General features: G+C 62.2%; 1 protein-coding gene and 1 long non-coding RNA gene across 5 annotated transcripts; one reads left to right on the forward strand and one right to left on the reverse strand.

Moving 5' to 3' along the window:
• The first annotated feature begins 550 nt into the window (after positions 1–550).
• LOC106047739 (uncharacterized) lies at positions 551–4,098 on the forward strand. The gene is made up of 3 exons (XR_007159686.2): positions 551–1,114; positions 1,237–1,365; positions 3,771–4,098. It is a non-coding gene; the product is annotated as an uncharacterized lncRNA (long non-coding RNA).
• Positions 4,099–4,567: 469 nt separating this feature from the next.
• ASIC1 (acid sensing ion channel subunit 1) lies at positions 4,568–24,514 on the reverse strand. Of its 4 annotated transcripts, none has more exons than XM_048052886.2 (13): positions 24,194–24,514; positions 23,941–24,063; positions 23,184–23,578; positions 22,097–22,292; positions 9,002–9,152; positions 8,436–8,563; positions 8,090–8,240; positions 7,955–8,011; positions 7,727–7,880; positions 7,556–7,647; positions 7,221–7,300; positions 6,878–6,982; positions 4,568–6,708 (listed from the first exon to the last, which is right to left on the reverse strand). In XM_048052886.2, exons 3-13 carry the CDS (start codon positions 23,546–23,548, stop codon positions 6,604–6,606), a joined length of 1,584 nt encoding a protein of 527 aa, XP_047908843.1. In that variant the 5' UTR covers positions 23,549–23,578; positions 23,941–24,063; positions 24,194–24,514; the 3' UTR covers positions 4,568–6,603. The 4 variants fall into 4 exon arrangements, with proteins under 4 accessions (XP_047908843.1, XP_047908842.1, XP_066841858.1 ...); XM_048052885.2 differs by having other exon boundaries at positions 23,941–24,067; XM_066985757.1 differs by having other exon boundaries at positions 23,941–24,514.
• Positions 24,515–24,834: the final 320 nt, after the last annotated feature.

Raw genomic sequence — 24,834 nt, forward strand, 5'->3', positions numbered from 1 at the left:
GCGCCGGAGGGCGACCCCTGGCGGATGGGGGGACCCGAAGGGGGGGGGGGGGGGCGCAGGGGGGATATGGGAATGGGGGGGGGGGGACACAGGAGGGGAGCGGGGGGGACACAGGGGGACACAGGGGGACACAGGGGGACACAGGGAGGTCGGTTCGGGGGGCACAGGGGGCACCTGGGGGGGACGCAGGGGGGACATGGGAAGACCGGGGGGGGACACAGGAGGGGACCAGGGGGGTATACAGGGGGACACAGGGGGACACGGGGAGGATGTGGGGGGACACAGAGGGGACCTGAGGGGTCACAGGGGGGAAGGGGGACACAGGGGGACACGGGGAGGCGGGGGGGGGACGCAGAGGGGACCTGGGGGGGACACAGGGGGACACACAGGGGGACATGGGGAGGCTGGGGACGGACACAGAGGGGACCTGGGGGGGCACAGGGGACAGGGGGAGGACAGGGGGAGCCGGGGGGATGGGGAGGGTAGGGGGGATGTGGGGAGTTCTAAGGGGTGTAGGGGTCTTTGGGGGGCGTGGGGTCCTGGGGGGGCGCTGGGGTCTTGGGGAGGGGTCTTGGGGGGTGTAGGGGGTATGGGAAGGGGCAGGGTCCTGAGGGGTGCAGGAACCCTGGTGGAGTACAGGAGGGAGCTGGGTCCTGGTTGTGCTGGGGGCGATGGTCCTGGGGAGCCTGTGGGCGATGCAGGGGCTGTGGGGGGGCCGGTGTTAGGAGCAGGGGCTGTGGGGAATCCAGGGATGTGTAGGGTCTGGAGGGGGAAGGGAGGATGCATCTATGGAGGTGCTGGAGGGGGAGCGTCTGTGGGGGTGCGTGGCGATGCCGTGACCGGGGGGCTGTGGGGTGGGCAGCGGCAATGTCCCGACTGTCGCGGAGGGGTGTCTGGGCAGGGGGGAGCCGCAGTGGGAGCCCCAGGAGCTCTCATCTCCGGGCAAAACCACCTGTGAGATGGATTTGCAGCTCTCTGAATGCTTAGGCTGGCAGCCATCAAGCGCGGCTCAGGCGTGCTTGGGGACTCATCCACCTACCTCAGCCGCCGCCGCACCTCGTTCTGATCCCTCCTGCCCTACTTTAGCCTGGCTGATTTCCTCTGCAGCCGTCAGGTACTGCACAGGAGTTGTCACTGTCAGTGCTGCTCTGGAGCTGAGGAGGGTTGGGGTGTTGGTCCCACACTTGCCAGCCCATACCTATAACACTCCCCGTTATAAATCTGTGCCTCTTGCAGGAGATGCTGGTCCTGAAGCCTCCCCGTTCCGGGATGTGCTTGGAGGAAGGCAGCTTTGCCTGCCCCAGGGCTGGAGGAATCCAACCTGCAGAAGGGTCAGCAATGCCTCTCACCAGGACATCTTGGGAAGTAAGCAAGTGGAGCATAAATGGTCACGTTTTCATATCATTTATACACATCTGTATCAGTATGGTGTAGCTAAAAGGCTTTATCCAGAGGGTGATGGGTGCCCCGCAGGTGTACAAAGTTATCCTTGGTAGCTGCTCATGAAATCGTGCAGAATTGCTCTTTGCATGTGGGTGGGTGTGAGTTATGGAGAGACTTGGTGTGCGTTCAGAAGGGGGTTTCTGAAAGCGATTTTCAAAAGCTGAAGGCAGAAATCTTGTCTCAGCGTGCAGGGCTTGAGCCTTGATGCTGTGTGACTGAAGGGACAAAGAGGGGAATTTACGGGTGCAGACTGCCAGGCTTCACGGGCTCTGTCCCAACCAGATGCTTTGTGTGGTCTGTGTTTGGAGTTGGTTTGCTCCACTTCAGGCTGAGCACCTGGGAGAAGGATTCCTATCTCCACTGACAGTGACCTGGGTTGCTACTGAAAGCATGATACTGGAATTAAAGGCCACTTTCTGCAAGTATTAGCATTACATTCCCCTGCTCCCCAGAGCACTTATCCTTGCGGTTGTTCAGAGAGAAAAGGGACGCAAACTCAGCTAGCATTAATCTGTGAAAAACGCCGAGGGAGCAGTCACACCACAAGTATTAATTAAGCAATTAATGATGACCATGGGCCATTTAGGAGGCTGCCTTGTACAGTGCATGGCATTGTTGACCGAGGAAAGAAGCGGGGATGTTTGCACCTTTTCTACCAGATAGGGAATTTCCTATCCTCAACGAAAAACATGAAGCTCTGAGCACAGCCATTAAACTGTTGTCTCAGCATTCATGTGTCCGTGCAGTTAATTTAATGCCACCTCCGACAGGCTTGGCGCCCAGCTGCCTTATGAAATATTCATGGAGAGGAAAAGCAGTGGAACTTATCTGTTCCATGTCGTTCAGATGCAACTTTGGCTGAGACTTAAAGCCTGGCAGGAGCCTTTGGGGCAGGCTGGAAAGCTGCCTGGCTCTCCTGGGAGGGACGCAGGGAGTGAGGCAGGGTGAGAGTGAGGGAAAGCAAGGGCTAACCTGAGAAATGCAGAGAGGGAGGTGGGACATGGATTGCTGCTCAGTTTGGCACAGGGAGCAGGGGAGCTGCAGCATCTGGAGAGACCCCCTCCGACTGCATCAGCTGGGGATGTGACCCCAGATCCCGTCCCCAGGGATGCTCCTTTGCCAGTCCTCGGCGTCCCCTGTTTTTAGCTGTCTCATAAGAAACACAGGGAGAAAATAACCCCGGCTTCCCTGGCTCAGTGTCTCCTTACACTCGTCCTTTCTCCTTCCCTCTGCCCTGAGGGCTTGGTTTGTTCACTCCTCCCAGTGGAAACGGTTGGTGAAACGCTACCCCGCGCACCTTCATTTTCCTGCACCTGCTGGCACAAGGCAGCTCCTCTGAAACCTTCTTCCCCAACCCGTATGGCGGTAGCTCCAGGCAGCCGAGCAGCATCCAGGGCTGTGTAATTATATCTCAGCGCCTGTTTCTGCTGGCAGTGTTAGCAAAGAGCAAGTGGTAACTGGGAATTATTGCCAGGGAGGAGAAGAGGTGATGCTATCTCTGCCATGGTTATATGCACGTTGCATGATTAATCCGAGCTCGGTAGGGTTTCAGCAGCCACACAATCCGCAAGGTAAACACAGCAGTGTGCAAGCAGGTGCTTCCCAGCAATCTCAGACCTAGGTGCGTCGCACCTCATCCTCACGTGGATCGGCAGAGATGCTTCCTGCGAGGTGTAATTAACTCCTTGTCTTGCGCGCAGCGGGAGGCTCGCGCCGCTGCGTGCGTCGCACACCTTGCAGGTTGCCAGCCCGTCGCAGCCTCTGCGTGGTAATCCCGAGCTAAGGCTCCCTGTCCCGTATGCTCCGGCGGTGCATGGATCGCGTGTTTCCTTGGAGCCTTGAGTCAGAAAATGCGCGACTTGTCCGCTTCGTGACCGTGCTGCTCCCGGTGGGGTCCGGCTCCTGGCTGTGCACCCATCCCTCACCTTTCCTTGGCTCCAGGGGTGGGAACTGCATCAGCTGCGCCGCTTTTGGGGTCCTGGCACCCCTCTGTGAGGCTGCTCCAGGCTGTGGCTCACCGACATCATTTCCAGCGGCAGCAAAAACCTCAGGCAGCGCCAGGCTGTGACAGATGGGTGGCCAGCTCCTCACAGAGCCCAGCAGGTTAATGGGGAGCCGTGGAAGAGCTTACGGCTCCCAGAGCTGGGGTCGCTGCCTGCCCCCTGCAACAGGAGCTGTGCGAATGGCACCGGGGAGGGAGCAGGCATGGTCAGCTGCCCTGGCTACTCACAGTGTCTGGCTGCAATTAATTTAGGTTCATTAACTCCCTTCTGGGCTTTGCTATATTATCTTGTTCCTATTCAAAGCCCACCCTGTGGCCTTTGCAGCACCAGCTCTGGCAGAGAAGGACCAGAATAGCAGCACGTCTCTTCTCGTTTAAATGCAAAACACCCGTCTGCCATTTCCAGGAGCAAGAAGGACGTGGCCGGAGCCAAGTGACCGGGGGGAGTTTGGCATTTTAGTATTCCCTGCCCACTGCCCATTCGCTATTATGCAGTCTCCACAGGGTCCTGAGGGCCCTTTTGAATGCCCAGGACCTGGAATGTTGCTTTTGCTCTTTGCAGCTGGAAATCTGAAGGACAGAAGCCGTGTTTGCATATGGCTTGTACTACAACTGCGACTAACTTGGTTAAATTAAAAACAGGTAATATTCAAGCCGGTGACTCATTTCTGCTGAATCTCAGGTACCTGTCCCAAACCACACAAGTGTTAGATTTGTCAAAGATTAGCAGCTGCACGTATGTTAATTCTCCTCCCCCTGCCTGAGAGCAAAAGTCAGCTCCCATCCTCCAGCCCCGAAGCATCCCTCGGGGCACGTTCGCGTGGCAGCACAGGACCAGGCAGGGATGGCGTCGGAGGGATCGAGCGATTGCCACGTTAGCACAGCACTTGGCAAAGGGGCTCTTTAATGGGACTCTGCTCAGCATCATCTCTGATGTTGCAGGTATTCATGTGTGCATTTGGAGACTGTACCAAAGCTTTATCCTTTCCCCCCCCCCCCTTTTGGCTTCAGCTCCAGCATTTCAGGGATGCCTTCAAGAACATCCTGGGCTGCTGCCGTCCCCGCCTGCCTCCTTGGGGAGCATTTCCTGCAGCTCCGTGAGAGAGAGAGGCTCAGTGTTCGTCAGTTATATCATTCTTTATATCATCGTTAAGAGTAGCAGGTATTGATGTACAATGCATCTGTCATCTTATTGTGCTTCCTATGAAAATGTGTGTACATAGTACAGATACCAGAGAGAATTCAACACTTTATACACTTGAAGGCATTCAGAGATCAGTAACAGAAAAAAAAAATGGCACAAGAACAAGGCCTAAATGCTACGGGATGGGTATCTACACTGATATGATGCATATATAGATATATATATATATATGTACACATATATATATAGTCATATATATTATATATAAGAAATATAAAATGCGGATGGCATAATAGAAACAAACAAAAAAGTGTATGCTTCAACAGGTGAGCATCAAGGTCAAATCCCAGCCCCATCTTTAAAAGCTTTAGTGGGAGAGAAAGAAAGAAAATAAATAAATGACATGAAATGAAACATTAGGAAAAATCCATAAGAAAATTTATGGATGCGGCCGACCTGTCATCTTTGGGTGATCGCTGGATAACAAAGGACTGCCCCCCAGTTCCTAATTTTGGTCAGGAAGCAAATAATAATAATGACAATAAGAAGAACAAAAGCACGCCGTAGAAATAATAATTACTAAAAAGACTTATTGCAAAAGCTCTTGAAGATAAGTAGCACTTCAGCCCCGGGAGGGCTTTTGCTTGATGCGAGGGGGCCTGGGGCTGGCAGGGGCTGGGGGAGGCTGATTGCCACTGACCCTGGAGCCGAGTGGCCGTGCGCTCGCGGGCCCGGGGAGCGGAGACTCGGCCAGAGCCGGCCGGCCGGCCCCCGCTGCTGGGAAGGGGCAGCAACGGGAGGAGCAGCGGGGGTCCCAGGCGGCGAGCTGGCAGGCGCCCCAAAGGTGCCCGGGGCTCGTGGCCCCCGGGGGTGGCTGCTGTTGGGGCGGGGTGGGAGCCTGCGGTCCCGCGGACCGGAGCACCCTGTGCCGTGGGGTGTCCCTTAAACCTCCAAACCCTTTCAGGGTTGGGGCTGCTATGCCCGCCTGGCTGAAGCGGTGCTGAGGGGCTCCGCCTTGCGCCCCTAGCCGAGCCAGGCCAGTGGCTGCAGCCGAACTGGGGGCCAGGAGCTTTCCTTATGCCTTTCTCCCCAAGGACGGCTGTTTTTGGGGCCGCACGGGGTAGCTCCAGGTTCGCTGGGGACACAAGGGACTGCGGGGCAAAGCCCGGGAGAGACAGGCAGGGAGACCACCCCATGACACAGCCGAGGCAGAGCGACTGGGCAGCGGGGTCTTCGATGCCAAGGTGGCACCCCCAGGCTGGGTCCTCCACGGCGCTCGCAGCCACCGGCGAGCTCAGCGGCCGGGCACCGCCGTCCCCAGGGCAGGTGGCCGAGGAAGACGTTTTGGAGAGGTGGAGCTGCCCCGTCTTTGTGCACGTGGAACGGCCGGGGGTGCCCAGGCAGGGCCGCGGTGAGGGTGGGCTGCGGGCCACCCTGGTCCCAGGGGGCAGCGAGGCTCTGCTGGGGCCGATGAACCCGCGGCCGTGCCCGCTGGACACGCTGCAGGGCTCCGCGGCGATCCCTCCCACCGGGCACAGGGCCACCGGCAAGCGCCGGCCGAGGCGTGGGAGCAAAATGGGCATGGAGACGACGGATGGACAGACGGACAGGGCTGTGGATGGAGACCGTGCGGCCGAATGGCTGCTTCTTCTTGGCTTCTGGGTTTCTAGTTAAAAAGGCTGAGGGGAGCCGAAGGGGAGGAGACGGGGAAGGCCCGTGCCCCAGCCCGCTGTGCGTGTCGCTCCCCGCGCCGCGAGGATGGCTGGGCTGGAGCGTCCTCGAGTCTCTGAGCTAGCGGGGCAGGCACGGAGCAGCTGCCGCGGAGGCTGCATGCCGGGTCCGAGCGTGGCCCGACCCGACCGCCTGCCCCGAAATCCGAGGCCGTCGCTCTTGTCCATGTCCCACTGTGGCGAGGAGCAAGGTCCCCTTGGTGTGTCTCTCCGCTGGCGCTCGCAGGGAGAAGGGCAGCTCTCCGGAGGGCTTTGGTAGCTCAGGTTGTACATCCAGACGTCAGTTAGCAGGTGAAGTCCTCAAAGGTGCCCCGGGCCGGGTGATGAGGTAGGATGTTTGCTGCGTACGTCATGCCTGCCGGGTGGCCCCGTATGCTTTCACAGGGATTCTGCGGGGCAGAGAGGCTGGGTGGGGTGCTGGGCTCGCCGGCTTCACCCAGAACCCTGCAGAGTGGGATCCCTGGCTCCCTACAACATCTCTGCCTGCTGCCTCTGCTTTCCCCACCTGGTTCCCAAAAGAGTGACCCCACCACCACCGTGAAACACCGCGGCACTTACGTGGCGTTTCACGTCGTCCATGCTCAGCGCGACGCCCTTGTCCGTGTTGTTCCTCTTGTGGTTCTTGCGGCACTTGCCCCGCCGGCACAGCCGGTGCTTTATCACCTGCGAGAGCCACGTTTCAGCTCCATGCGGGCTCACAAATGGCTCTGCCGCGTGCCCAAGGTGCAGGGAATGGCCCAGCACCCCCCAGCAGGCTCTGCCAGCCCCGGGGGAATGTGGTGCCAAGGGGAGGATGGGCTTGTGCCAGCCCTGGAGGATCAGAGGGGACTGGGGGGGAGCACTTTGGTGTTCCAGCATATCCCGGGCCCCCTCGCAGCCAGGGGATGGCAGAGGTGCTCACCTCATAGGCGTAGTCAAACAGCTCCAGCACGGTGAGAATGCTGGCCCCGATGAAGAGCCCCATCTGCCCCCCAATGTCGCCTGGAAGGGAGAGGAAAGGAGAGGAGAGGGAATTCATCAGCGGGGCATGAGCCCGGTGTCTGGGGGCAGATGGATCAAAGAAAGGGCAGAACCCGTCACCGCTGTGACCCGGCAGGGTGCCCTGCTCTGCGCCCACGCTGTCGGCACACCCTGGTGCCTCGGGACTGGGCTCACAGCACGCGGGACCACGCTGGAGGATGCCGACGTGGGGCATCCACCCGTCACAGGGCACAGCCAGTGGCCCAGAGCGCTCACCCAGCAAGCCGGCCACCTCGTACGCCTTCTTCTGCTCGATCGTCTCATAGTTCAAGGCTTCAAAGAAGATGTCCAGCACCAGGATGTTCTCCCTGCACGGAAAAGAAGCAGCGTCAGGTCGAGGTTTGAGCCAGAGGGGCGCGATCCCGCCCTGTCCCCGTGGGGGGTTACCCGATGTACTGCTCCGACTTGTTGTACTTCTTGGCCAGGTACTTGGCAGAGGCCTTGCTGGGGATTTTCACCATGGAGAGCTCTTTGCCGTAGCGGGTCACGTTGCAGGGCATCTCGCAGACGCAGTACTCGTTGTCCTTCTCCACCAGGAAATCTGGGCAGGGAGAGAGAGGGATGAAGAGATGGAAAAACCCAACGCTCAGTCCCCCCGGGGCCGGGCAGCCTCACCTAAGGCCGGGTCCGCACACTCCTTGTACTGCTCCGGGGTGCAGTAAGGGGCATCGCCTGGAGGAGAGAGAAAGGATTCCCATGGGACCGTGTCCGCGGGTCCGGAGGGGCCGGACCCGGCGGCACGCGGCTCACCCGGCATGTGCACCATGCGGCAGTTGCAGTTCTCCACCAGGTAGCGGGTCTCGCAGTCGATGCGGCAGGCGGTGATGCTGTAGGTGTCGTAAAACTCCGAGTCGCCCGCCACGGCCTTGCAGTCGCCCCAGGGAGGTGGCAGGTAGATGAGCTGGGACGGGGCAGAAGCCAGGAGTGAGGAGAGAAGCCCACCTCCCCGCAGCCCCCCAGGCACAGCGAAGGGACGGAGCCTCCCCGGGGCCGGTCCCCCCTCTCCATCCCACATCAGGACAAGGGGACAGGGGCTCGGTGGCCCACGTCTAGCCCAGAGGGTGGGAGGAAGCATCCTGGCACCCCCAGCCCCTACCCGCTGCTCCTGGCAGGACACGAAGGTCTGGAAGCCGGGCGCCACCCCGAAGCCCAGCTGGTCAATCAGCGGGGGCTCGTCCTGGCTGTGGATCTGCACCTTGATCCCGGCTTCGAACGAGGTCTCGTCTGCGGCAGAGAGAAGCAGAGAGAAGCTGAACCCGGCTGCCAGAGGGAACGAGACTTCTGCCTGCCACCCTTCCCTTCAGCGAATTCAATCCTTTACACGTCCAGCCATCCGTCCATCCCCCTGCTGCACCGCGTCCTCGTCCCCTCCGCCTCTGACCCTCGCAGTCCAGAGCTTGGGGAGAGCAGCAGGGAAAGTGCTTGGCTCTATTTATAAACAAGTGACGGCTGCTTGTCTAAACTGATGGGGGGTTGCCATGGCAAATAGCACAGACAAGGAGGGAAAAGGAAAGCGAAGGACCTGAAGTGGTGAGAAATGGAAGGAGGGAAGAGGAGGGAGCCCGAGGGACGTGGCCCTGCAGCGTGAGGAGCTGGGAGGTGGCTGGGAAGCACGGCAGGAGCTGCTGGCAGCTGAGCGGACCCGCTGGGGCGGTGGGTTACCTGTTTCCCCCCACACCGGCAGGTACTCATCCTGCTGAATGTCCAGCATGATCTCCAGGCCGTTGCCGGTGCCCCCCTTCATGGTGATGAGCCGGGGCTTCCCGTCCTGCCCCGCGTTGAAGGTGTAGCACTTCCCGTAGCGCGTGAAGACCTGCAGGAGAGAACACGGGGCTGAGGCTAGGGCCCCTCTGCTGACCCCAAACTGCCACCGGCACCACTGCGCAGGGCTGGGAGGGCACCGCCAGCCCTGAAGTGCCGCCGGCCCCAGCCTGGGTGTACGATCCGACCTGGGCTCCTGCCCCATGGGGTGTCTCTCACCGTTGGAGCTGCCTGTTTTTGCCCCGAGAGAGGAGGAGACCCCCGCTCCAAGGCAATGGGCACGGGAATGGCATCGGTTCAGAGGAGACGCTTTGCAGATTCACAGCACCACAACCCCACGGACCCCACGACAGCCCCAGATCCCCGAGACGGTGGCGCTCAGCCCTGTGCCCACACCAGCACCTGCCCCGTTCCTCCTCCATCCCCACAGAGGACGGGGCTGGACAGGATCCTCAGCTCCCCTTGTTCTCACCCGTTCCAGCTCTCACCTCCGGCCGCCGGCACGGCTCCACGCTGAGCTGCTGCCAGCCTGGGCAAGGGGCATTTAGGGCCAAGAGGCTGCACGGTGCCAAGCCCAGGCGTGGCGGTGACACGAGGATGGAGGTGCCAGGCCCCTTCTCTGCAAGCACAGCCCCGGAGCTGCTCTCCAGTGGGGCCATGCAGCCGGCACCATCCCCGACACCAGCGAGACGCCTGGGTGCTGGAGGATGGGGTGAAATACCAGCCTGTCCCCACAGGAGCCGGGCAAGGACAGCATCGCTCGCCTGATCGTATACAACGCTGGCTGGAGCTGCTCCCTGCTCCCTTCCCTCTCCACTTGGGGCCAGAGGACAGGCAGGAGTCCCGCGGGAGCCCACTCTTTGCCCAGGGGTTTTGCTTCTCCCCAGCCCGAGCTGCGAACACGGCGCTCATCACGCTGAGCAGTCCCGGGTGGTGGGAAGGGTGAGCTGGGGCGAGGAGAAGGAGCAATCGTGGGGCAGGTGAGGGGTAACGGGAGCCGAGCGAGCTGGAGAGCGGGCGGGATGCTTGGTGGAGACGACGGTGCCGGGCAAAAGGAGCGTGCTGCCACCCGGGGCTGCGCCCGGCCGCGCTGGGGCAGCGGGACGGGGCTACTCACCGCCACAAAGTCGCTGGGGCCGCACCGCTCGCCCCGGTAGCTGCAGCTCAGCAGCATGTCCTCCAGCTGGTGGCAAGTGCGATTGAAAAAACCGTACAAATTTAGGGGCTCGTCCTCCTCCCAGGGGCTGGGCTGGGCTGGGGCAAAGCCCAGCTCCATCCCGGGCTCGTAGTCGACCAGGGGCGCCAGGTAGAGCAGGTCCTCGTGGCTGAGCTGCGAGACCCGCACACGGTTGATGTTGCAGAAGGTGACGGCGGGGAAGGTCATCTCGGGGCTGTCCTCCTCGCTGAGCAGCGTGACGTGGTGGTACTCCAGGTAGTAGGCGATGCGGTCGGCCACCTGGTAGAGGAAGACGGACAGGGAGAGGAGGAAGGCCAGTGCCCAAAGCGCTTGCCGGGCACCCAGGCTGCCTTCCACGAAGATGTGGCTCAGCCCGTGCAGCGTGCAGCTGCTGGCAAAGGCCACAAAGTCCGTGGCTGCTCCCACGTCCTCCTCCTCCTCTTCATCCTCCTCCTGCCCGTATAGGAACTCATCCGCTCCGTCCTCTCCCCTCCCAGCAGCTGTGGCATCTCTTGGTCCTTCCTCGCGGGAGAAGGAAATGGTGCAGAAGATCTGGAGGGGCATTGTCCAGCGTGGGGGTCCTGGCTCTGGGGTGGTCCCGGCCCCTGATCTTCTGGGGGGGTCTCCGACGGCGGGTCGATGCCTTGTAAGGTGGGCGAGAGGGGCTGGGGGAGAGCGGGGAGGGAGGAAGGGGAAAGTTCAGAAAGGAGAAACGGGAAAGGGAAAAGGAGCGAGAGGCACACTGATGCGCGGGGAGAAAGCGAGAGCGAGGGGAGAGGAGCAGAGGGCTGCTCGGAGGGGACGGAGAGAGGAGGGTATATCAGGAGCGGGGACGAGGAGAGGAGGAGCGAGGGGCGGTTCTGCGGGCTCCCCGGTCCCGGGGGACCAGCCTGGCTGCGGCTGGCAGGACGGAGCAGAGACGTCTCCGGCTCCAGAGGCGCTGCCATGTTGGGAGCTGCTGACGCTGCCCGGGGAAGCCGAGGGGCTGCCAGCTCCCGTGGGGATGGGTGCGCGCGGGTGTGCGCGCAGGCACCTGGTGTGCTGCGTGCTGCATCCTCCAGCCTCCCCATGGGTCTTGTGGTCCTGGCAGCCTGACCGGCTGCTCTAGCCAAGCCCTCCCCGCCGGGGCCAGGCTGTTTCCGCAGCCACCATATGCTCGGCTCTCCGTGCTCTCCGGGCTCTTCACCGCGGCAGCCAGAGCCTTGCCCAAAATGCCTGCGGCACCGTCCCGCCGCGGTGCCCGTCTGCGTGGTGCCGTCGAGAGCGGACAGATGGACGCTGCGGTGTCCCCGAGCTCTCGTGGTGCTCACCCTGCCCCGGTGGCACCCGTCCCCGTGCGCTCCAAGGTCCGTCGTCCTCCGAGCCAGCGCTGCTGTTTGCAGGATTTGGCACTGCCGTGGTAAGGGCGATGACTCCTGCAGAGCCCAGCTGGCGTGCGGTGGATCACCTCGTCCTCCACATCCCTGCGGGGCGCAGGGAGCCACTGCTGCCCCCCGGGGATGGCGTCCAGGCCTTGTGCCGGTGAGCAGGATGGGACCAGGGGGCCCGGAGAGGCAGCCCTGAGGTGGGACGGGGGCACGGAGCCAGGGCTGGGCAAATGCCGGGAGCAAAGGCATCCCCCACTGCAGCCCTGCGGCAGCACGGCCCCTTCTTGCGGTTTGCTTTTTTCCTGCACTCAGCACTTCATAAAAGCATCCGACGTGACCACAGAGCAATCTCCAGCCCCATCCCAGCACCGCAGCCGCCATCGGGGACCCAAGGGGAAGGGGAGCGGCTGAATCCAGAAGGGCTTCGCTGCGCCAGAGCTGGACGGGAGGTTTGCGATGCTCGGGCGCGATGAGCACGCCCCAGCCCGCTGCTTCGGCTGCCGTGCGTCCTTCCCCGCACGCACCACGGGGCATGTCGGGGCCCCTCGTCCCTGAGCACATCCCGGCTCATGGGCACGGGCACCCCCAAATCTGCTGAATAAATACAACCAGAAAACTTCTACGGAACTGATGGGAGCCCGGTACAAAGTTATCTGCCCTTCCCGAGCAAGAGATGCTGGTGAAGCGTGCAGGACGCACACTGGGGACCACTGCCAGGGCAGGGATGGCGAGAGGTTATGGTGTGATAGCACATGGTCCCTCAGGGGTCTGCCCCGGGGCCCTCCAAGCTTGATATTCCCAAAAGGGCTCCAAAAGTGTAAGGGGAACGCTGGCAGAGGCGCTGAGCACAAAGCTGGGGATGCTGTCAGTGCCCGGGAGAAGAGGGGGTGACCTTGGGGACGAGTGCCAGAGCCACAGGATGAAATTTCATAAGGCTGGGAGCAAGGTCGCGCCTTTCAGGAGCAACCTGGAGAGTCTGAGCTGGAAACTCGTCCCGGGGACAGGACGGGGGAGCTGGGAGCCACCCCGCCGGGGGGACTGGGTCACATCCTGTCCCTTTGCCTTTTCGGTGGAGACGAGCTGCAGCTGCACCGTGGGCAGGGCTGGGCTATGAAAGCATCACCTGGGAGGGGGTTTGGGGTTATGGGGCTGGCTCAGCCCCGGGGTGTGAGCAGGGAACAGGCACCAGAGGCTGCTTTTGGCAGGGAACGAGCTGGCTGGGGTCAGGGTGGGATTTCTCACGTCCCTTAGCTATGGGACAGGGAGCTTTAGTGCAACGAGGGGAGGAGGGAGAGGCGAAGAAGGAAAATGGAAAAGAAAGGGTTTGCTTCGCCCTGCTGGTCCCTGATGGTGTAAGCAAGGCGCTAATCTGATCTAATGGCATGGTGGGGGGACTTTTAATGTGTCTTCTCAGGAGCAATTGCAGCAGGGAGAGGGAGGTGCTGTAATGAAAACGCTCCATCATCGGCCGGAGCCATTAACCTGTCGCGCTTGGCTTAACCAGCCTGCGGAGAGCACCGGGGCCGCTTCCCGGAGAGGCTGAGCGCTGCCTGGCCTCCGGTTACCGGAGCCACTGCTCGAGCTGGGATGAAGGTGGCCAGGGATGGTCACGGCCAGGAGCACGGTGGCACCGGTGCTTGGGGGACCCCGTCCTGCCCCTGCAATTAGGGACAAACCGTGGCCGTGTCCCCGTGCCGTGGGCGGGGGTGTTGCCGTCCCAGTTTGCGCGAGTTTTGGAGATGCTGGAGCCAGTCCTTGGGCTCGCTCCAGCTCCTCCCTCAGCAGGAGTTATTTTTACCCTCTTTCAGGTAAAGCTTTTGCGGGGGAGAGGGACGGGGGGTGCTATAATTAGCTGTGACATCAGCCCCCGTGGCGGCGCGTGCTGGGACGCTGCTGCCGTGCCCCGACCTGCGGCTGGGGGCCGGGGATGCTCGATGCCCTTGTCCCCTGCCGCAGTGAGGGCAGCGGGACGGTGGCAGGAGCCTGGTTGTTCCTGGCTCTAGCTCAGTGTTTGGCCGCTGTCTGGGGCGGTTTGGCCCCGCTCTGTGCCTTGCAGCTCATCATGGGCTGGGGAAAGGAGGTTCCCCGGAGCGGGGGAGCACGGAGGCGGCGGGGGGGGGGGGAGCAGGAGGGGGATTTGACGGCAGCAACAGCACATTTCACAGCCTGTCACGCTTTAATGGCAGAGGAGATCAAAGCCGGGATGGAGTTATTCATAGAGATAAACCAATCCCCGAGGAGGCGAGGAGAAAACAACATTGCAAGCTCTGTTATCCCAGGCCTGCAAGCAGCAGCCCGGCCCTGGGGAGGCTGTCGCAGGAGGTGCCCTGGGAGCCAGATCCGCTCGGTTCAGGCGCTGCCTGTCCCTGGCAAGGCCTGGCCAAGCTGGGGCTGGGCTGCCTGCACCTCCCCTGGGGGTCGCTGAGGTTGGGTGCAACCCCACAGCACCCAGGAGCAGGGTTCAGGGGGCGGATATTTGGTGGGGCAAGCGGGCTGCCACGTGCCTGTGATGCAGCCGGGTGCATTGCGCCAGGGGGGGGGGGAAAATTCAGGTCTGCAATGTGTCCTGCTCCACAGAGGTGCTCCGCAGGGCCAAGGCCGCAAAACAGCGGTGGCAGCACCTCCGTGGGTGCTCTGGAAAGGATTTCGGGACAGCTGCAGCTCCCGAAGAAGAGGCAGAGTCAGGGCAGCCCTCACGCTGCTCCTGGGCAGAGGAGGCGGGTGAGCAAGGTGGGATTGCCCGGGCGGCCAGGATCTCTGCTGGGACTAATCCTGCCGCACTTATCAGATGCTGCCACCTTGCCTCTGCTTGCACTGTCGGCCAAGCCAGGCGCAGCTTGTGTTATCCGACCCTTTATCCCCCCAGATTAGACGCTTCACAGTGGATTAGCATGTCACATTCTAATGCAGAAAAATTGATGATTAAAAAGGAGTTTTTTTTCTCTGTATTATTCCCCACCTCCGCCTCTTCTCCACCCTGTCCCCATGGGCCCAGGCAGTCCAGCCCCGGCTACGCACACGGGTGATGCGGGAGTCCTTTCCTGGCTCGTGCAGGGGATGGGAAAACAAAGGTCCCGTTTTGGGACCACGCAGGGCTGCTGTGTTCCATCCCGGCTGGTTTCGGTGGCAGAGCCCAGGGTGCCTGCAGCCAGGAAGCTCCCTGTGCCTGCCGGCCCCGTGCCATCCTGCCCGGGGCTGTCGTCTGCAGACCCAGCATCTGCAGCTCAGGACTTTAATAAAAAGCACATTACGGTGAGTAATGCGCTAAGTGGACTTCATTATGGACCTGGGGCCTCCCTGGCTCCCGTTGTTCCATATCATTTCATATCAGGCGAGCCTTATCTCCTCTCCAAACGTTTCCATTTAAACTCCATTAATCTTTCAGAACCTCCCTGGCCCGGCGCTGCTCGGCGCTTCCCAGCCAGCCCTGCCTGGTGCCGGGGCTGTCGGCATCGTGGTCCCTTGTGGTCCTGCTGCTGGGGGTCGGTCCGGGGGGGTTCCGCTGTGCCCCGTGCAGCTCCGCGGGCACCCACGGCCGGGCTCCTCTGTGCATCCGCCGCGGTGGCTCCGGCAGCCGCCTTATCCGTCTTGCTGAGGACCCGTTTACGCTCCTATAATTGAAACAGTTTGTAACGCCGAGAGCTCGCTGGGTGATTTACCCATCCGAGAGCTCGCTGGGTGATTTACCCATCCGCAGCAGCTCCTGTGCCTTGGAGGGGGGCAGCGGCACCGTGCTGGCTCCTGCCCCGCCGGGAGCAGAGGAGGAGGCTGCCGAGGTGCCGCTAATTCCGGGGCCGCCGGGATTATTCTCCGGGCGGACACTTATCCGAAAGCTTTCCCGTGTTTCCTGCCGCCTGTGAATTACCCGTAAGCAGGTCGCAATGTTTTCCGACATCCTTCACAATTGCTTAGACAGTTCATGCAAACATTCAAGCTGATGTTTTTATTGGTGGTGGTGGGGGGGGGTGGAAATTGTATTCCGAGCGGGTTTTCTTGCTGCGTTCGCCTGCTCCGGCTCTGCGCACCGCACGGTTTTCAAATCAAATCTGATCCAAGCAAGGTGGTTACACAGCCCCGGCATGTGGCTGCTCTGTGTGGGGCTCACCGCTGCCTTGTGGGGCTGCTGGGGCAGCAAGAAGGGGCTTAAAATCCCCCATAAACTGCGGGTGGGGGGAGCCCCTGCCCCAGCGTGGTCCTGTGTCCCTGGCTCTGTCCTGGTGCTGGGATCCTGGGTGCAAATGCACCGGACCCTCCGTGCAGGGGGAAAAAATATTCAGGAATAAAAAAAAAACAAAGTTGTAATATCCAAGTGTCAAGGCCTGTATAAATAAATAAGAGCCTGAGATGGTGAGGTGCATCTTGAGTCATGGTTGTTTCGGGAATTGCAGTGATGCCTGCTGCTTCGAGAGCCCCAGCTCTGACCAAACTCTCTGCAGGCGATAAAACAAAGGCATCTATAAAAAGCCAGATAAATTAAAACTGAGGCAAATGGCCACGAGACAGTTAATTTCCCGGATCTCCCTGGGGAGATCTCTGCCTCCTGCACGGCTCCAGGTGCTCAGGGGAGCTGCTCCCCCTGCCCCAGGTTGTCCCCGTTTAGCACTGGTGAAGAGGAGAAGCCACCCGGAGAGCTTTCCTGGGCGGATTCTTTGAAATACCCTCGGTCACCGAACGCGCCGTGTGCTCAGCTGCTGCTGCTCAGCCTGGGTCTCAGATAAAGACCGAAGGGAGGTAAAGGAGAAATCATTTGGAAAAAACAAATTCCATTTTCTGGTGCTGTTTCAGGGTTGTATTTCCAGCCTGTGGCTCCCACGAGGGCTGGTGTCTGGGGCGCGTGTGCCTGAAGCTCCGCGGTCGTGGCATCCCTGCCTCCATTGCGGCCAGCCAGATGGTGCTCGAAAGCCTCCTCATCTCTTCCAGCAGCTGAAGATACCATTAAACCTTATTAATAATAATTAATAATTAATTTCCTAATGATTTTGTGTGCAAAGGCATCTCAAGAGGAGCAGGAACAGCCTGGCGGGGCCCCAAAGGTGCATCTGAGGCGCTCGGAGCTCTTGGCACGACACCTCCGGGTGCCTTGGGGTGCGCAAAGGGCTTCGGGTGTGCAAGACAGCTCTGGGTGTGCAAAGCGCTTTGGGTGTGCAAAGCGACTTGGGTGTGCAAGATAACTCTGGCTGTGCAAAGTGCTTTGGGTGTGCACAAAACTCTTTGGGTGCGCAAAGTGCTTTGGGTGTGCGCAACACCTCCGGGTGCGCGGCGTTCCCGTGCGCGCATGGTGCACGCTCGCATGTTCCCGGCCCTGGGCAGGGCTGCGCACGCTGATGGGGACGGCCGCGATGCCGGGCCAGGACCTAAACGACCCCCGGCTGGGCCTGCTCCTGCTCCTGCGTGTCCTCCTCTCTCCTCTCCTAATCTCCTGCCGGGGCGAACGGGAGCGCTGTTGCTCGGCGCTTGCAGGTTCGAGGCGCTAAACGATTTACCTGCTCCGTGGCAGAGCTGCTAACGAACCGGCTGCGAGGCACAGGCACGCGTCGGCCCCCGCTGTGCCATGCCCAGCACTGATGTCCTCTGCCACTTGTTCCTGACCCTCTTCTGCTGCTTTTGGCTCTGCCAAAATCCCAGGGGGTTCGGGGGCGCCGCTCCCGTGCAGGAACGGGGACTGTCTTGCGCTGTCCTGCTGCAAAATGAGTAAAATGCAACTGGATTCAAGCAAGAGTCGCTCGCGGTGTGTTGGCATGGGGCGAGTGGAGCCGTGGGTGGCCGAGGGATCCTGAATTCTCCCACCTGCACCCCGCAGGCACCTGTGTCCAGAAGACCTCAGTAAGCACCGAGGAAATGAGGCTGCCGAGGAAGAGCACGCGGCGGTGCCTCTGCTTTCTCTGGCTCTGGGCTGCTTTTTGGATGATTTCCTTTGAGCGAAATACCGGGATCCTTGAAAGCCTCCTAGGTGGCCGAGTCGGGGTGCTCCTGACCCAGCAAATAGCTGCAGTCCCGTCTGGGGCTGCTCCTCTGCTCCGTCAGCTCCAATTATTCCGCAGCACGCAGCCCGCGTCCCACGCGGTTTGCTTCGCTCGCGTGGCAAGCGATGCGAGCTCCGGGGTCAAACGAAGCCGCTGTTCGGCAGCGCCGACGGCTGGGGCAGGAGCTTGCACTGACACAGGTGGGGATGGCACCGCCGGGCCCCGGGGACCACTGCCGGGATGCCGGAGGTGAAACGCCGCTCGGAAACAACAGATACACGCGAACAGTTTCAAATGCTTATAAGTTATTTAGGAGCCCTTGTGCCGCTTTAAGAAGTGATTTACATAAATCAGTTGAATGTTTTACAGCGTTTGTAAACGCGTCAGCTCCGTTGGGCACCGTGGGGAGCGCTGCCGGGCTCATCGTGCTGCTGGGGACCAGTCCCAGGCCGGGGGGATGATGCTTTTTGGGGCCAGCAGCTGCTCCTGCTGCCCACGCGGTCCCCAGGTTGTTTTTCCAGAGCCAGATGAGCCCGTGAGGTTTATTTATTTTATTAACTCTCTAAAGCTCCAGAAAATATCTGGGTATCGGTAATTCCTGCGCCTGGTCTCTCCAGCTGTGTTGGAGATGCTTTCCGCTCCGGCTCCGTGATTACCCACCAGCGCTTCGCCGCGGGGATGCTGCGCTCACCGCGGGGCTCCGGGCTCGTGACTGCCGGGGTCCCGATGCCTGGGTCCGCCGGGGGATGCTGGGGTCCCCCCAGGGCTGAGGGTCGAGGCAGAGCCATGGCTCTGGGATCTGGTGGGGTTCAGGAAGGTGCCCTGGGGTTTGGAGGGGCTGTGGGGAGGCTCAGCGGGGTGCAGCGAGATGGTGCTGGATCCGTTCCCCGTTACAACAGCTCCCGCGTTGGTCCGCGGGTGGGAGGAAGGAGAGGAGGAGCGTGGCAGGGGGTTGTTGGGGCTGCTCCAGACCTTTCCTGCTCCCTGCCTCGCTCATCCCCCGGGCACTCATCGTTTCCAGGGCAGAGGATGCAGAAGCCAATGCAGAAGGCAGCGGCATGATCTCCGTGTCAGACTCAATTCTCCCGAGTGCCAGCTCAGCCCTGGAGCCTCATGGAAATGGTCCAGAGGTCTTAATCCTCTGGGGTGTCCCACGTGCGCCGCCCTAAGGCTCCGAGGCCAGGCACAGAGCCTGGATCCCGTGCCCCTGAAGCAGCAGGGGGATGGGGATTTGGGGACGTGACTCTCCCCCAGGACCGGCTGGAGGGGCGTGAGATGGGAAAGCTGCAAAAGCACATCGCTCCGGGCACGGCTGCCCATGTCACCCCAGCTGCCCCGACCCCAAAAAGGGGCTGTGCAGAGCGTGCAGCACCGTCCTGAGGTTTAACGATGGTTTTGTGGGGGACAGCCCCAATTCCCATCCCATGACCCCTGCCATGCCCCAGACCACACGCTGTGGGGTGAAGAGGAAGGGTATCCTCGTTTTCCCCTTGATGGAAAGAAAATTAATGGGATTTAGAGCCCAGAGATGGGGCCGCTGGGCAGGGAGCAGACCCACGGGGGAGCGAGCAGCACTCCTGGGGCCTCCGCATGGGGAGGGAAGGGAAATGCAAGCAGGGAGCCAGTGGGGCCGTGCATTCCCGCAGAGGAATGAGGGCTCGAACTTATAAATAATGAAGAAGCAGGCGAGAAACATTGATCTCTGCTGCTAATGAGCACGATGGGGGGCATGGCCCCGAAACGGAGGCAAAGGGGAGGCCGATTCCCCCCATCCCCAAAAAGGAGTCCTGGGAGGCTGCCCCATGAGCAGCTCTGCGGGCTCTGGGCACGGCCCCGGTGATGGGGACGTCCTCGCCCCATATCCTTCAGGGCTGGAGGCTCTGGGGAGGGTTCAGGACATGCCCCATGCCTTGTGCTTGCCCCTCTGGGTTTTAAGGCCGTGCCGGGATTTGGGGGCTGGGGAGAGGAGGCGGCTGCAGCTCCCTGTGCATCCTCCCAGGTCTCCTTCAAGGGCTCAGTCCCCTATATGGGACCGGTCCAAACCCTGTCGGCATCTCTACCCCTGGAGCATCCCCACAGCTGGTGCCCCTCGCAGCACCCCCTGCAGCACGTAGCCGGGGTGGGTGGCGATGGAGGGGAAGGGGCAAGGCCAGGGTCCCCCCCGATGTGGCCCAGGGGCGACGCAGGATGAAAGGGGAGGTGGGAAAAGCCCCGATAACCCCAGGACGGGCTTCCCCTGGCATCCTGCACCAGCCCTGCGCGTTGGAGAATCCTAGCCACGCTGCAAGCCCCCTCCATGCAGGGGGGCTGCGATGTGCCCCCACCGGGATGCTCCCAGCAGCGTGGGGCTGCGCAGGCAGCACTCCCCACATCGGGGGGGACCCCGGTGCTGCCGTGGCCGCCCCCCAGCGATGCCCTCCCACCGTCCAGCAGTGCAAGAGGGGGGGGTCAGGACAGCAGGCAGCACCTGCCCCCTTATTGTCACCCCGGATATTTCGGTTACGGCACCCCCCCATCTGCATTTGCCGTGTCTCCCCCGAGCCCTCCCTTCTGCCGGGGACAGATAACGCGGCGGCCGCGGTGCTGGCGGCGGAGCCACGGCTCTTCCCGTCGCCTCCCGCGCCGGCCAACATCAGCATGCAGCCGGCATCGCCTGGGCGGCCGCTCGCTCCCCGGCTCTCCCCATCGTTCCCCGGCTCTCCCCATTTCCCCCCTGGCTCTCCTCCCTGGCTGCAGCACTGAAGTTGAACGGTTGCGAAGGGGACGGGCGCGGAAAGGACCGAGCTCCATCCCTGCCTGCACGCAGTCAGCTCCCCCCCAGCCCATGGGGTCTGGGCAGCCCCCAAATCGCCCCCGGCAGGGGTCCCCTCGGGTGCAGCATCTCCCCTATATCAATAAGGGGGGGCTGTGAAAGCACCTCCTTGGGCATCCCGCTAGCCTGGGTGGTGCAAGGGGCTCCGAAACAGAGGCAGTGGGATCTGCAGTGGGGGGACGCGGGCGGGGGGACCATGGGGCACCGTGCAGGGCCAGCAGGGCATGGTGCAGGGACGGTCCTGGGGATGCCCCGGCACCCACCGGCCTCACTCGGTGTCACGGGGCCCAGAGCAGCACCGAGCATGGACGGACACAGGAGGGAGCAGCGTGGCGGCAGGAATTATTAACCTTTAAGACAAACGCCTCTGAAAACTGCCGCAAGCCCCGTGCGGGGACAGGGCAAAGGTTCCTGAAAGAGCTCGGAGGGACGGGGCGGCCGCAGGACCCCGCGTGCGCAGGCGGTGCTGGCCCCAGCCCCGGCACGCACAGCCCTGCCTGCACAAGGCTGCAAGGGGAATCCAGAGAGCAACATAAATATAGCACCGAGCCAGCTTTTTCTAATCAAATCCATTAAATCATCCAAACCTGCTTGCAAGGAATAATCCAGGCAGTAATAATAAACCAGCTGCAAGTCTATTTTGCTTCTCCCGGTCGGAGCGGATGGGGGGAGCGGGGTATTTGCACCCTAACAGATGGATGGAAGGATGAAGGATGAGTTCCTGAGGATGCTTTGGTGCGGAAAACACGACCCGGCACCAGGAAGGGCCAGGCACCAAAACCACCTGGGGACCGCACGTGGGACCTGACCCCCACGGGGGGGGATCCAGCCCCCTCGGGGCTGCAACTTGCCTCCATTTAACAACCGAACCACCCGACTGTTAACAACAGAAGGCTGCTCTGTCCAAAGAGCCCGCCGAGGGAATTTACTGCAGATGATTAAAACCTCTCGTACGGTGCCGGGACCTGGGCAGGAGCCCTGGGGACACCCAGCCAGCGCCTCGGCACGCTCAGCGGCTTTGGCCTCGCTCAGCACAGGATGCAAGCAGGACGTCCCCAGGCCATGCTGGGGACAGGGACGGGGACCCCAAAAGGCGCAGAGGGGCGCACGCCACACCAGAGCCGGCTCACAAAGAGCCGCCCCGGTTGCCGAATTTATTAGGCAGCGTCCGAATGGCCAGCACTGTGTGATTCCCAGCTGGACGGGGGAGAGGCAGCCGCGGGGGGATAAAGGCTTTATTGTGCGCTGGAGCTGAGCACCAGTGCGAGCCGCAGCCTCCACGCCGCGCTGTGCCACTGGGACCTGCTTTCCCCGAGGGCCTGGGGGGGCTCCCTTAGTTCCCCGCTGGCCATCGCCGTGCCTCTCCCTGCTTTTCCATCCTCACTGTGCGGCGGTTTCCAGCGCAAGGCGTCCAGCCCGGCACGCACAAACCTGCTTGGCAGAGCCCGAGTGATCCCGGGGAGCTTTGCACACGCAGAAGCACCCTGCACCGAGCGGCACCCGCGCCTGGGGGGCACCTGGACCTCTAAAGCCCGGCACCACCCCCTGGCATCCCCTTAATGCTGCTGCTGCCCGTTCTTTCTGAGCCAAAAGGAGGCAGGAACGGTTACAGGCGGACAAACACCCTCCTTGCACGGCGGATTCGCAGCGCTGGGAGGGGGCCGCGGGGGCACTCACCACTTTGAAGTCTTCGGGGGTGCACTGCTCCCCGCGGAAGAAGCAGGACAGCAGCATCTCCCGGATGTCGTGGCCAGCCCGGTCATAAAACTCCAGCATGTTGAAAGGTTTGGGCTTGAAGTTTCGGAAGTTTGCCTTGTCCTGCAGGATTTCCAGCTGCTTCTCGTCGGCCGTCTGGGTGTCCGGGATTTCGTATCTTAGGGGAAAGAGCAGGCAGAGGCTCAGGCCTGGCTGCAGTGGCTGCTCCCGCTGGCAAAAGTCATTTGGGCTTCACACGAGCTACTTCTGCCCCAACCCCTGGCAAAAGCGCTCTGCCCACGGCATTTTTTAGAGCCTTCAACAGCACAAACTGGCCCAGAGATGTGAGATGGGGCAGGAGGATGGGCAAGGAGGAGCTCAACGCATCCAGCCATCAGCATCCTTCTCCAAGGGCCACCGTGACACCTGCGGCACCGGAGAAGCTTGGCATTGGCAGCGACCATGTACCAAACAGAGCCTGCTCGCCCCCAAAAATCAGTCCTGCAGCACCGGCCCCATTTCAGGGCAGCCCAGCCGCGTGCTCCGTGCCGTTGATGGCAGGCTGGATGCGGTGGCTGTGCCCCACCAAAATGAGCACAGGGAAAGAGCGCGCCTTGATCCCAGCCCCGAGCTCATGAGGATGTCTTGGCAGCACCATGGAGCTGCTGCGGGCACGGGGATGGGCTGGGGTCTCGCCCTGGGTGCTGCACCGTGGGGTCCTGCAGCCCAAGGCATGGCCCCAGTGTGCAGGTGACGCTCAGCAGCTTCACCTCCTGGCATTGCTGCACGTGGGGACCGGAGCCGTGCTGGATCCGTCCAGGGCAGCTCCAACGTGGGAGCCACGTGCCCAGGAGCAGGAGCAGGACCTGGGGTCACCCCACTCATGGTAGGGCCATGCAGTGGCCGCATCCAGCTGCGGAGCCGAACTAGCTCAGGATCTGCTTCCTCATGGAGGTTAAGGAGATGCCGCCTGCACCAGCCGCCTTGTGGGCAGGTGGGGCACCCGGTGGCACGCCGAGCCGTGGCTGGAGGTGTCACCCAGCGCCACCATGGGGCACCCAGCACCCACCTGTTATTGAGCAGGGCGAGGAGCTCGCCGGCGTGGTACAGGTCGTTCTTGGTCACCCGGCTGAAGCGAAACTCGTTGAGGTTGCAGAAGGTGACGGCGGGGAAGGTGAGCCTGGTGGCGGCCACCTCGTCCAGCTTGGTGACGTGCGGGTAGAGGAAGTAGTACTGGATGCGGTTGGTGCAGACGAGGGCGAGCAGCGCCAGCGAGCCCAGGAAGCAGAGCGCCCAGACCACGCGCTTCAGCGACAGCCGCTCGTACGAGAAGATGTGCGAGAGCCCGTGGAGGGTGGAGCTGCTGGCGAAGGCCTGGATGCTCACCGGCTGCCCGCTGTCCACCTCTTCCTCGTCCACCTTCAGGTCCATCATGGTCCGCGCCGGCACCCTGGGGTTGCCACTCTGCCGAGAAGGGAGCCCGTGGGTGCCTGCCGCCACCGCAGCCTCCTGGGTGCTGCCCGGCCCGTGGCATCCCTGTGCAGGGATGCTGGGGATGCGCCCGGCGGCCCTTGCGTGGGGCAGACGCTTTGCCGTGCCCTGCTCTCCACCCCCCCCGAGCCTATTTTATACGTGTCTATCTATTTGGGTGCAGCCTCTCGCATTTCCTCCCCTCCCACCTCCTCTCCCACGGCAAGACCCGGGTGCCGAGCCCCACCGGCACCCCACCACATCCGCCCCCTCCAGCACCCTCCCGGGGCCCCCTGCGCATCCCCTGAATGGCACCGGCGCGTCGACAAAGAGAGGAAGGAGTGGGAGATGCAAACCTGGAGTCAGGGCTGGCGGCCGGGGCCGGAGCTGGGCTGGCTCTGCTCCGTGGCTGCCGCTGCTGCGGCGCAGGTGCCGGGGCTGGGACGAGCCTCCTCCACCGCTCCTTCCACCGCTCGCTGCTGGCTGGGGAGACGGGAGCGGGAGAGGCGCAGGCACGGAGGGTGCGAGCAGCAGCACCGAGCCCGGCAGCGACGGGCGAACCGGAAAAGAAGAGCGGGGGGGGGGAAATAAAAATAGCCTCGGCGGTACCTTGGTGCAAGCGTGGGAGCGGGGATGCGCCGGGGCCTCGCTCAGCGCCGCGCGGGGGGACCGGAGGCGACCATCGCCGGAGAGGAGGCAGCTGATGGGTGCGAGGAGAAAAGAGGGGGAGAAGGGAGGCGAGCAGGAGGCTGCTTCCCTGCCAAACACATGGATACCTCCCCCTGTGGCTATCTGGGAGCTGGTGATTTCTTCAGATGCATAATCCGCATGAAGTCATTGTCTGTGCGCTGGTGGGGCCGGAGGCCGCTGAGGGGTGCCGCAGGCCGGTGGGCAGCGAGGAGGAGGAGGAGGAGGAGGAGGAGGAGGAGGAGGAGAAGGAAGAGAAGGAGGAGGAGGAGGAGGAGGAGGAGGAGGAGGAGGAGGAGGAGAGGCGGAGGAGCGGGGCGCTCCAGCGATTGCAGGCTGCTGGCAGGGGCTGTTGGTGCTGCTGCCGTGTGCATGTGGGTAATGTGTGTGTGCGTGTGCCTGCGTGTGCCGCTCCCATCCCCCAGCGCCTTCCAGCCAGGCTCCAGCTCCCCGCGCCGCCCGAGCCCCCTCCAGACCCCCTACGCAGCCCCGACCCCGCTGCCCCCGGCCACGGCCTCCAAAGCCCCGGCAGGCTTCGCCCACGGGTGGCCCCAGCCACCCCG

The sequence above is a fragment of the Anser cygnoides genome, chromosome 32, assembly GCF_040182565.1.
Source record: "Anser cygnoides isolate HZ-2024a breed goose chromosome 32, Taihu_goose_T2T_genome, whole genome shotgun sequence".
Classification (NCBI taxonomy): domain Eukaryota; kingdom Metazoa; phylum Chordata; class Aves; order Anseriformes; family Anatidae; genus Anser; species Anser cygnoides.